The 12,124-nt window shown below is 41.6% G+C and overlaps 1 protein-coding gene across 1 annotated transcript in view; it reads left to right on the top strand.

Moving 5' to 3' along the window:
* CORIN (corin, serine peptidase) overlaps positions 1-12,124 on the top strand; it is a 251,745-nt gene that overhangs the window by 173,241 nt on the left and 66,380 nt on the right. The window contains exons 8-10 of the mRNA XM_080796927.1: positions 266-376; positions 2,089-2,205; positions 6,150-6,245. Of these exons, the coding sequence (XP_080653053.1) occupies positions 266-376; positions 2,089-2,205; positions 6,150-6,245 (324 nt within the window). The remainder of the gene's footprint in view (positions 1-265; positions 377-2,088; positions 2,206-6,149; positions 6,246-12,124) is intronic.

Here is a 12,124-nt window from a genome sequence, read left to right as displayed (position 1 = left end):
ACGTTTTCCATAGGGAAAGGAAACAATAACTAAACAAAACAAAAAAGGACAGGAACAAACTGTGGGTCCTGAGAAAGCTGGTCTTACCCCATAGAGATGGTGGCCAGTGGGTCACATGCCTGTGTAGAAGTGGCATGGCTGTTTCAGATCCATCATGGAAAAAGGGTTGAGGGTGTTGGATCTTCAGCTGGAGCTATGAGTCATGCCGTTCTAAATGTTTGTCATGCTGGTTCTCCACATCCCCACGAGTTTATGTTTTCTCTAGATTGCAGTCCCACAAGGGAGCACCGCTGTGGAGATGGGCGCTGCATCGCAATAGAGTGGGTGTGTGACGGTGACCATGACTGTGTGGATAAGTCTGATGAAGTCAACTGCTGTGAGTGCCCTGATGATTTCCATTTGCTTATCTTTTCACTGCTGCCTGGTTAGCAGCAAATACAGTATCCGGCATTCAAACAGAAGATCGTCATACTTTGGCTCTAGTCTATAAAGATAATAATTAAGTGGTGTGATGACAAATGCCATGTTATCTGGCTTCCACATGTCTCTCCCCACAACTCCAAGCTTATTTTGGCTGCTCTGGCCAAACAGGTGTCTGTTTTTCCCCATCACTGGCCACACACCTCCTTTCTGCATCTGTGACTTTGTCCAATGTGGTGTTCCTCCCAAAGATTGGGAGACTTTTTTCCTGCAAAGTATATATGAGCAGTTAGGTTTCCTTGCAGGAGCCCCGAAACATGTTCTCAGGCCCCATTTGTGGGAGAACATGGAGAGAATTGCCAGAGAGAAGAAAGCCTTCGTGGCTCATGGAGTTAATTAGAGCGCACAACAATAATTATAACTTTACGGGCTGTCGTGTTTCTGGGTGAGTAAACAGCCCTGAATCTTGAAGTTAGATGTTAAAAGAGAGCAATGTTGACCTGAAGGAGTTAATATGATGTATTTTATGCATGTTCACACTAATTTAAGTTTTTATTCCATCTTTTGCTGTCTAATAAAAGTCACCAAAGTTGATACATACGAGACTGAATATGTGACTTGCCTATAATTTGAGGCAAAAATTGAAATGTGGGTTGCATGGTTTTTATTTTGACATAGGAAAAGTCATGTAAATTCATTAGCAAATGCAATGTCCAACTCTCCCCTCCTGAATTGAGTTGGAACTGGAAATATCACTTGAGTGCTTGTTGGTGGACATATTGGGACAGAGTGGACTGTATCTCGGGGGATCTTGGGAAAGCAAGGGCATGGTGCTCAAGTATGACAATTCTGGTGTTGAGCCTTGGTGCGAGCCTAAGGAGCTTTAATATTAGCAACAAGGAAGGCTGAGGCCATAAGATGCATGGGTTTCTGATGCTCCAAAGGACAATAGGGATAAAACTGAGTCAACCTTCAGGAATGGAAGGTGAGTGGCCACTAGACCATCCCTTTCAAATGTCAGATGCAATAAGCAAGTTTTGAAATAAGGTGTTTATTGTGTTCAGGGTACTATGCAAGTGCTTTTGCATATGTCATTTTATTGGCCCCTTAGATCGAGTTGGAATAAAATGAAATGTTTGGGCTTAGAGTCAGACAAGCTTGCCTTCTCATTCTGGCACCAGCTTTTCACAGCCTTGTGACTTTGAGACAGACGCTAAACTCTCTAGACTTTAATTTCCTTATTCCAAACCAGGTTGATAATATCAATTTTGCAAGTCTGTTATGAGGATTTGAGATTAGATCCATACCACTCCTAGCATAGTTATTACCATATAACAAGCCTTTAATAAAATTACAGCTTTTCTATGCACGGTAAATCTACAGATCATTAACATCATTAACACAATTTCTTATTGTGCCCTTATCAAGAAAAAGTGAATTTTTAGGAAGTGTCATTTAATAAGGCAAGGGGGAGCCCAGAAAGAAAACTTGCCATTCCAGAAACACTTGGACTGAAACACATCGATGGCACAGTCCTTCACTTATGCAGACCACACAGATACTTAGAACACTTCCTTTCTTGGTGATGCCACACAAGCGGACACCATCTATACCCAGAGGGCAAGAGGGACGAGGTGGTGCACTGACCACTGTTCTGGCTTTCCACAGCCTGTCACAGCCAGGGTCTGGCCGAGTGCCGGAGTGGACAGTGTATCCCCAGCACCTTCCAGTGCGACGGGGATGAGGACTGCAGGGACGGCACAGACGAGGAGAATTGCAGCCAGAGTAAGTATGCGTCCCCTACCCCGTGCATTCCTTCCTGCCGCCTTTCCTGGGGAACCAACCAAAGCCTTGGCAGTGACCTCACGCTCACGTGGGATTCCCCCATACATCCTTCCAGATTGCCTGGTGCGGCGCTCCTCACAGCGCTGGCCCGCGCAAAAAGCCTTTCTTGTGAATAGAATTCTGGAGCATCGTATGCCAACAGTCATTCCCCAGGGTAGATGATGGAGGCTGAACACTTATACAAAGTGGGAGATTCGGTTAGTGGTTATGGGGAAGGTCAACACGATGATAAAGGAAAAGCTGAATACACAGAATTCCATTAAGTTAGATTAGGTTCCAATTAGGAGGAATTGGCTTCTGGAAATTAAACGTGAAAGCCTTTTAAAATAACCATGTTCAGAGAAGCACTTCCTTTTTCTTTTTCTTTTTTTTTCTTTTCTTCTTCTTTTTCTTTTGCCTGGCAGTGTCATTTTTACTTATGTTTTTTAAAGATTTTATTTATTTATTTGAGAGAGAGAGAGCATGAGAGGGGTGAGGGTTAGAGGGAGAAGCAGACTCCCCACTGAGCAAGGAGCCCAATGCGGGGCTCGATCCCAGGACCCTGAGATTGTGACCTGAGCCATAGGTAGAGGCTTAACTGACTGAGACACCCAGATGCCCCAGTGCCATTTTATATTTTTATTTCAAGTTTTTATTTAAATTCCAGTTAGTTAACATATAGTGTAGTATTGGTTTCAGGAATAGAGTTTAGTGATTCATCACAAAGAAGCAGTTTCATGTCTCACGTGACAGAGCCATGTACTTTGTTATACCTGGGAAGGGTCGCTGATGTCATCTGTGAAAATCAAAAAGAAAAAGTAAATCAAATAAGTTTTTTTTTAAATGTCTATGCTCAGGGCGCCTGGGTGGCTCAGTGGGTTAAAGTCTCTGCCTTTGGCTCAGGTCATGATCCCAGGGTCCTGGGATCGAGCCCCGCATCGGGCTCTCTGCTCTGCGGGGAGCCTGCTTCCCCCTCTCTCTCTGCCTTCCTCTCTGCCTACTTGTGATCTCTCTGTCATATAAATAAATAAATAAATCTTTAAAAAAAAATAAAATAAAATGTCTATGTCTCTCAGATAAGAAAGATCCACACTGATTGTTTGAAGCTTCACTTTGTGTCAAAGCATTTCTCAGCACAGGTCTGGTAGGAATACCCCTTGACTGACAAATCACTATGATATTGTTTATACGTGACCTAGCCCCTCACCAACATAGCCTACTCATTAAGAAGGTGGCCGCTGGAGCCCAGCTCCCTGGGTTCGGGCACCAGCTCTGCTCCCTGGTTCACTTTAGGCTGGTACCTGAGCTCTGTTGGGTCTCGGGTTCTGTGCCTGCAAACTCAGAGTCACAGAGCTGACTTGTGAACACTCTAGAAATGGGAGCTCTTATTACGTGGCTGTTGTGTTCAAACATGTCTTGGGCTGGGCATATCACAAATCGGCTAATGAGATTGGTCACCTGTAGCTACAGTAGTTTTGTCTTAATAAACACTGATCATTAGAATTGCTTTAGGGAAAAAGCATTCCAGTCCTAAAGGGAGACACTTTTAATCACAGATTTAATACCTAAAGCATCCGATAAAGAGTGCTTTGTTTTACCAATTTTAAAATTCAGAAGCAGATTCTTTTCTAGCCATGAGTTATTAGGTGCCTATCAGCCAAGCACCTCCCTTTGGATCAAATTGTTCTTTCTTTCTACATAATTCATCTCTGTTTGAAATAATCTTGGATTCTTCCCTATGCAATGGCGAGATTTATAAAGTATTTCCTTACATATGTGAGCTGCAAGAAGGTCATGTGATGAAATGGAACAAAAGTCAAATTTTATCATCTTTATATTACTTAATCTAATGCATTTAACTTAATAAATGTATGTCATGGCGCTCATAGGTGGTTAACCACAGGGGAATTTGTGGCAAGTGAAACTCCTCATGGAGCTTGCAGGCTCCTGGGCAAGGCTGGCATGATGGAAATTACTGTGCAAATCAGTACAGTGTCTCACCATGGAGTGACATAGGCCATGAGGGAAGATTCAGGGAGCTCCGTGCCATATATGGGATGCATGGTCTTGTACAAGGCATCAGGGAAGTTTCCCTGAGGAAGAGATGTTGGCACGAAATCTGAGAATGAGTGGAGTTGAATTAATAAAGGAAAGTGGGACTGGAAAAAAAGCATTTCAGGCACAGGGAACTGCTTGGTCAAAGGTCCGAGGGAGGAAAGGAGCAAGACATACAGAGGGTACCGGGAGAAGGCCACTTTGATTAAATTCGGGAGTGAAGGGGAAGAGGGTGCTACTTCAGAATATTGCCACCAGTGAGCCCAGGCCTGCTCTGCTGGAGAGGTTGGGAGGGAAAGAAGAGCCATCCAAGGACTTTGGGCCCAGTCCAAGATTCAGGCCATTACAGCCCTCAGGCTCTGCTCTCAGCCTTCCCTTCTAGCCTCCCTGAGGCTACAGTGAGGCCAGCCTGTGCTCTCCACTCCAGCCTTCGAGTATTCTACTGTCTGCTTGGGAAACCCATTCTACCTTCTTTTTTTTTTTCCCCCATTCTACCTTCTTATGCCAACTTAACCCAGCTGCCTTAAGACTTCTTCACGAAGTTTTCCCCGTACTGTCCTAGTCTGCTTCTGTTGCCTTACATATGCCTTCAGCGGCACAGTGGTCACACAGCATGGTAAGGTTCTCTGGCCATGGCCATCCCCCGAGTTAGAATATAAGCCATTTCACTTCTTTCATCTTTTAATGCTTCATTGTACAGCTGGTCACAGAAGCTTGTCACACAGCAGACACTCAATATCTGCTGAAAAAATGAATGCATGGCTTATTAAAATTATTAAATTAATTATTAAAATTATTAAAATTATTTAAGAGATGAAACTCATGGAAATGACCCTGGTTTACTTTGCAATGATGGTTTGACTCTGATGATATTTAAAAAACAAAACAAAACAAAACAAAATGAGTGGCATCTCTTTTCTTTAAGGCTGTAATATATACTGTTGCACATTAATGGGAAGAGTCCAGTATAATAAACATTGTCTTAGAATTATAGATGAGGATGATTATATGTATACACATACTATTATTTATTCTTAAAAATGTCTTGTAAGCTTATTTAGATTCCCGATGACATATCTGAAAGTAATTGACTATAATGGGCAAGAGCTAAAAAGAGAATGGGCAGTAATTTATTACCTTTTCCATTTAACCTATAAATGACCAGGAAATCAATGGGAAAAGCAGTTTCCTCTCTACATACCTTAAGGAAAAGCCATTAGGCTGATGCTACTGCTCTTATTCATTTGGAAACGAGAAACCCAATTCTCAGGTCATCACAGCTAGGCCAGTGAGACTTTCCAAGCACATACAGAAAATACAGATCGCAGCTGCCCAAGACTTACACCATGACAAAGTATCCTCACTGTACTGGTGTCGATGTCCTATTTATTTTTAGGGAAAGCATTTTCCTTATGGGGAAGACTAGAGTTGGGGGCAAATGAGTCCTTAAAATAATATGGTTTGATGTTCAAGATTCCAAGATCATGATGTTGGCCTTCCTCTCCAATCACTTACATTTTTTTTTTTTTGTAATCCAGTTTATTCATCCAAGTAAACATAAAACACTTCCCCCCACCCCCCATGAAAAGCAACAAGAACCCCTTTTTGTAGGATAGCTTGCCTCTTATTTCTTTGTTCCTACAGAATCCTTTTGGAATAACTGTATTTAGTTGCCAGGAAAATTAATCCAGAAATTTACACATTTAACATGTGTTCACTATTTTTGGAGAAATTGGAAGGGAATTAAAGTTATGTCATTCCTCAGCTCCTCAAGACGTCCTTGATGCTTTCAATCCTAGTGTGAGGAATTTACAGACGATGAAACAAGTGTGCCTTTCCCCCCTCTGTAGGTCAGACTCCATGTCAAGAAGGCGACCAAAGATGCCTCTACACTTCCTGCCTTGATTCATGTGGTGGGAGCTCCCTCTGTGACCCGAACAACTGTAGTAAGTACAGCAGCTGACAAGGGCCATCACCGTGTCGGGATATGCATTTCTCTTTTTCCTTTTGAATTGAAATGAAAATGCTGAAATCTGGAATCCTTCCGTGTGTGTGTGTGTGTGTGTGTGTGTGTGTATTTAAAAAAGAAAAAAGAATATTCTTTTTTCTTTTTTAAATGTTACACGTGGTAGCAGAAGAGAAACAAAATGGTCTTAGTTGACTTAAATCAGAAACAAATGTGTCAATGTGAATGGCCTAAAAATCCCAAATTGCCTAATAGCATTACCATCACTTTCCCTTCAACATCAGCTCCTATGTGTTACTTTCTTGGCTCCGTCTGCAGGCAGATGCTATCTTCCTTCCCTCTTAAAGCAGAGCTTCAAAAATGGAAATTTCATCCAAGAAGCAAATACAAGGTTCATCTAAATAGCGCAGAGAGCTGTGGCGGTCTGTTCTCCTAACACTCTCGCCTTTGCAGGAGCTTTGCTGACCTAGAAAGATCTGGTAGCTGTTATGTGAATTTGTTTGGTGTAGACTATTGGCTCACACTAAATTAGCTTTGGAGAGGGGAGGGGAATTCCTGAGGGAGAGAGAATGGATGGGAAAAGTAGAGGGCTCAGTAGGCCCTTGTGGGAAGTTGGAAATGAATCAGACAGATGCGAAAAACTCTGATTTCTAGTAATGAGTTCATATTTGTGGGCTCCACTTTCATATTCGATTCACTTCTTTCACTTTTTAGAATTAATGTTTGGCCTCCTCTCCAGGTGGGGCTTCAGATTTCAAAGCAGGTCTGTCAGCTTTCAGTTGGCAAAAAAGTTTGAAGGTATCTCCTAGTTGAAAGTCTGAAGGATTCAGGTCCTAGTTTTACTCAGTGACCTTTCCATGTCACTGTAGAGCTTATAGCGGCTTCTCCTGGAACCCCAGGAGTGTGAGGGAGGCAGCCAATGAAAAACCCGACTGAGAGGATTTTTTGTTTAATTTCATGAGCACTTAATAATAAACTCTGTAACTATTTAACAGTGTGATACCCAGCCCTTCTCCACTTCTATATGAGAGAACAGTTGAGAGAGATGTTAATCTGACCATTAAGACATACTGCCACTTTACTCACTCTAAACTGATTTAAATATGTGTGTGTTTATATGTGTGATAACTATGTGTATATGTATATGTGTATGTCCTGGGTCCATTGTTTCACACTTTGCTTTACCCCCAATTCTGCTCTGGAAATTTTCCAGATGTCTTTCTTTCCTTCACCTTGAACTTGGCATGAGCAATTTTGAACAGGAACAGTGTCATCTCAAAGACATGTGTTTATTATTAAAGTTTCGGGGATTGTCCAACAGGGAATGGCACTTAGTATTAAATTAAAAAAAAAAAAAAGTTGAAAGGGCAGTGTTAGCCTGTGTCCGATTTGGGTGAGGAGTATTGAGTGCATCTTGTCCTAGCTTCTCCATTTCTGAAATATGTCAAAACTCAAAATGTAAAAATACGTTATACCTGTCAAAAAAAAAAAAAAGGTGGAAAGAAAGGCACAAGATAACTCTGGCTCATGGTCCACTGGTATTTACAGCGGGCATAACAACGCTCCAGGCTCTGGGATGGGCACTGGGCACTCTAATGGCAGAGAAGAGAGACATGATTTCTGCCTTCCTGGAGATAACTTTTCCGTGTGGGAGAACCCACGCCGCCATCTTTCCACTCATGTGTACTATATTCTTTTACGTTTTCTCTCTATGTTCTTTCAATACACTTGAAACAATGCCCCTAGCATCTCACTGTCTCTCCAGCTCCTTCATTCACCACAGATGTTCTTGCCAGATTCTTTCCGTATACATTCAGCAGAAATTTGTTCATCCCTCTTCTGAGTGCCAGGCGCTGGGCTGGTCATTGGTCCCTCATTCCTTCTGTGTTATTAAGAACACCTTCCAATGTACAGGTGTTTTTTTTCCTCATCTTTCAAAGAGATTCATGACAGTATGTGTGTACCTGGTTCTCTGTAAAGTTGGGCCAGTAGCATCTTCTTTTCAGAAAACTTCATGCACTTGAAAATGTGATTAATTATTTGAAGATCTTTACCACCAGAGAGACCGTGGCTTAGATTCTGAGGCGCAACTACACAGCATTGTCTTTCTCTGGCTCCACACTAATAAAAATATGAGTTTGAAGAGTACGGATATTCTGTCTGGTGGAGTCAGCCCCTTACTGGACTTGCTGGGATTCTAGTCCTTGAAGACCCTTGTTCTTGCTATACCATAAAATATTATGGGTCCCTGAAGATATACTGAGTGGGACCCAAGCATCAGTATTTTTTACGTTTCCAGGCGACTCCAATGTGCAGCCAAGGTTGAAAGTGATCACTTTAATGGTTTGTTCGTGACTAGGCTGTAAGGGTATGTAACATCCCTGAAACTGAATGTGAAAAAGTCTTTATAGTTTTCAAAGTTTTCAGTGGAGAAGTCCATGGCATGTCTCAGATTCCCAGAAATGCCTACAGTTTTGTTTGTTTGTGTTTTTTAAGCCTAAAAACCACATTTCTTTTTTTTTTTTTTTAAGATTTATTTATTTATTTATTTGACAGAGAGAGAGAGATCACAAGTAGGCAGAGAGGCAGGCAGAGAGAGAGAGGAGGAGGCAGGCTCCCTGCCAAGCAAAGAGCCCAATGCGGGACTCGATCCCAGGACCCTGAGATCATGACCTGAGCCAAAGGCAGAGGCTTAACCCACTGAGCCACCCAGGAGCCCTAAAAACCACATTTCTGATGACATTGTGTACTGATAGGTGAAGTATCACAGTAGCCCCACATCCACTCATGACCCAGAATCTTTGACATCTTTATGCCCTGCTGGGAGGCAAAATACAGACGTATCCTTGCCTCGGGGTGGGAGCAGGAATGCTATTCCCCTCCCTGGGGTGTGGGGGACTAATCCATCACTCCCACCTTGGAGTGTGCAATCCAGACAACTGGGGAATCCTGTGGAAAGAGCAGTTCCTGGGCACGTGTCTCTCCCCACTTCTCTATGCCCATGACCACCATGGCTGTATGAAGCCAATTGTGACTGTCATACCCCAGGGGCTCTCACGTTCCTCTCAGTGTTCCATCGACTGTTAGTTCTACATGTTTTCTCATGCATTACTTTGTCTCCAACATTGAGGAAGCAATGAACAGCTTTGTTCTTTGAATACTTTCCTACCAACGTCTCAATTTATTGCCTTCTCTTAGCAATCTCTAGCTGGAAGGAGCAAATAGTATAGGGATGCAGTAAGAAAGCCAAACACCATAATGGTTAAAGACTTCAGTCCTTGGGAGCAAATGGTAGATGAGAGGAATGATCTCTTTCTAAAAGCTTACCCAACGAATGAGTGAAAAATGAATGATTAAATTAGAATATTACCATTTGGTAATAGTTGTTTCCATTTGGTAACATGCGCTGGTGAATTAATGGGTCAGGACATTGAGCATCTACAGCTGCTGACATCCCCCAAAAGAAAGAAATCAAATATACTTCGCCTTCTGATGGAAGAACACCATAGCACCTACGGTCTTCCCTAAGGGAAGAAAATTAATCAACGCTCTGCATGCAGCTGCCAGTGTTCAGGAAGTAGGAAGGGCAGGGGAATATATTTAAGTTCCCCAGGAATGGGAAGTCAGCAAAACTCATCCTCTGGCACATTCTACAGTCAAATCCCTGGTGCTTCAGTGGCCAAAGTCTAATTAAAAATAAAAGGATGGAGGAGGAAACCCAGATTGAGAGACTTAGAAGACAAAACAAGTTTTAAAAAATGGGCAGGGCTTACCTGTAGTATTCAGGGTGCAGCGGACACTTAGGTAATAAAACTATAAAGCAGAGCAAGGAGGTGATTACTATGAAACTCAGTCGTTACTCTGAGGGAAAAGGATAGGGTTGGTGGAAGACAGGGCAAACGGAGGGCCATCTGGGATGTCTGGCAAAGTTAAACTTCTTGATCTCAGTGGTACGTACAAGGGTGTTCACCTTAGAAAACTCATGAAACAGCTATTAAAAATCATAATAAGGAGAAATATAGAATTTGAGGCAAAGATGAATCTTAGAATATTGTATATGCCAGTGGATGTTGGAAGCGACATTTTCTCATGTAAGCGACCATCATTTACTATGTGATTTCCTGTGGTTTCAGAGTATTGCATCATGGCAAGGATGTAACATCATTTAGTTAACAATCCCATCTTTACGCTGAATTTAACAAAACATGGTTTCAGACTTTGAAAGGTGGAATATCATTAAGACTCCATTAGGATAATTTTTTTCAGCAGATATTTATTAAACCTCATTTATGTTCTGGACCATGTGCTAAACAGGGCATCGAAATGCATTGAAAAAACAAAACAAAACAAAAAAAGCAAAGCAAAACCAAACAAAACCTTAAACTGCCTCATGCTTGTAACACAACTGCCCTCTAGTGGCTATCCTAAATCAAGCTAGTGAGCGAGTCTGATTCTTAAGACAGAAAAGCTTACAGACACTGTAAATCATAAAATTTGAGGTTGATGGATATGTTGAGAGTTTATCTTGCCTAACACTGTGTAAGGAATGCCTTATGAAGGAATAAAACACAAGATTCAATCACCCTTACCACATTCAGTAGAGATCTCCAGAATAATGTATGATCATAACTTAATCCTTTCTCATCTTCCTTGGCTCTGAAACATTGAAAGCTTATATCTCATCCCAAATCAAAAACGATACAGTTCCCACATGTCAAAGAGAAAAAATATCCGTGTGATAGGTCTCCTTATCATCTAAATATATTTTATTTATTTAAACATTTAAAACTTAATAGGGTGGTAGAGGAAGAGATAGAAAGGAAAAGAATATACAAGAAAAAAAAAGACTGCATCAAAAATCTGTGTGAATTATCCCATTTTTTGGTAAAGTTATATTAAAGAAATTAGGAAAAATACAGTTAGAGTGCCATCTACTGACTTGTAAGTCAGTCATGATGAATAATTAAGTAGCAAAAGCAAATTGAGGAATACCAGGAACGGTAAGATTCTACTTTGGCAGAAGCAAGCAAACATAAATCTGTCTGTGTGTGTAGATGCTTATATACGTAGACACGAGCCAGTGAAAGGCGGGGAAGGATTCAAACCCAGTCTATTGACTTTGATGGTAGGTAAGAAGAGAGGGCAGGGAGATGATGAACTTTTTCTTTACCCATCTTGCATTGTTTTTATTGTTACGAGGAATAGGCATTTTTTTAATAATATGAAATCAAAAGATTTAAATAATAAATGTTCACAAATCAATGGACATGATAAACTGAACCAGCCCCATACCTCCTCTGTGTCTTTCTCCTCTTTCCATCCTGTACTCATTGTCAGGGCTATGCCCATTTGACAAGGTTACGTCTTTTCCAGCAGATTGAGACTGTAATTACACTTTGTCCGGAAGGCTTTTAATCAGTCTCCTTATAAACAGAATTTCCTCAAATCCCTCAGGTGCTTTAAAATGAGAAGTGGTTCCAGAGCTGTTTTAATATATCACCCAGTCCTTGTTACAAATCTGTTTGTGTATATCTCACTCCTTGGTCAAATAATTAAGTTTAATTGAATAATGACTCTTGATAAGTCATGGAGTCTTTAGTGGGCCTGGGCAGATTCACCAACACACCTGTTTACGTCTCCAACTCCTGCACACAAAGAGGGAACAGGGAGGCTTTCTGCCAAGTTCCCTTAAACCCCTTTTATTCTGGGAAGGTTTCCAGCACCATTTGGGTTCCACGTTGTCCCTCTGGGCTCTTAGTGCTTTTTAATACTGCTATCCTATCCTCAGGTTACACCATGGCTACCGGGAAATGTGTCTTTCTTCCTAAAAAGATTGTGGAGAGCCTTGATCGCAGGGAC

This window comes from Martes martes (assembly GCF_963455335.1).
Source record: "Martes martes genome assembly, chromosome: 2".
Lineage (NCBI taxonomy): Eukaryota > Metazoa > Chordata > Mammalia > Carnivora > Mustelidae > Martes > Martes martes.
Note: the sequence above shows the minus strand (reverse complement) of the source record. Positions and strands in the feature narration are given on the sequence as shown.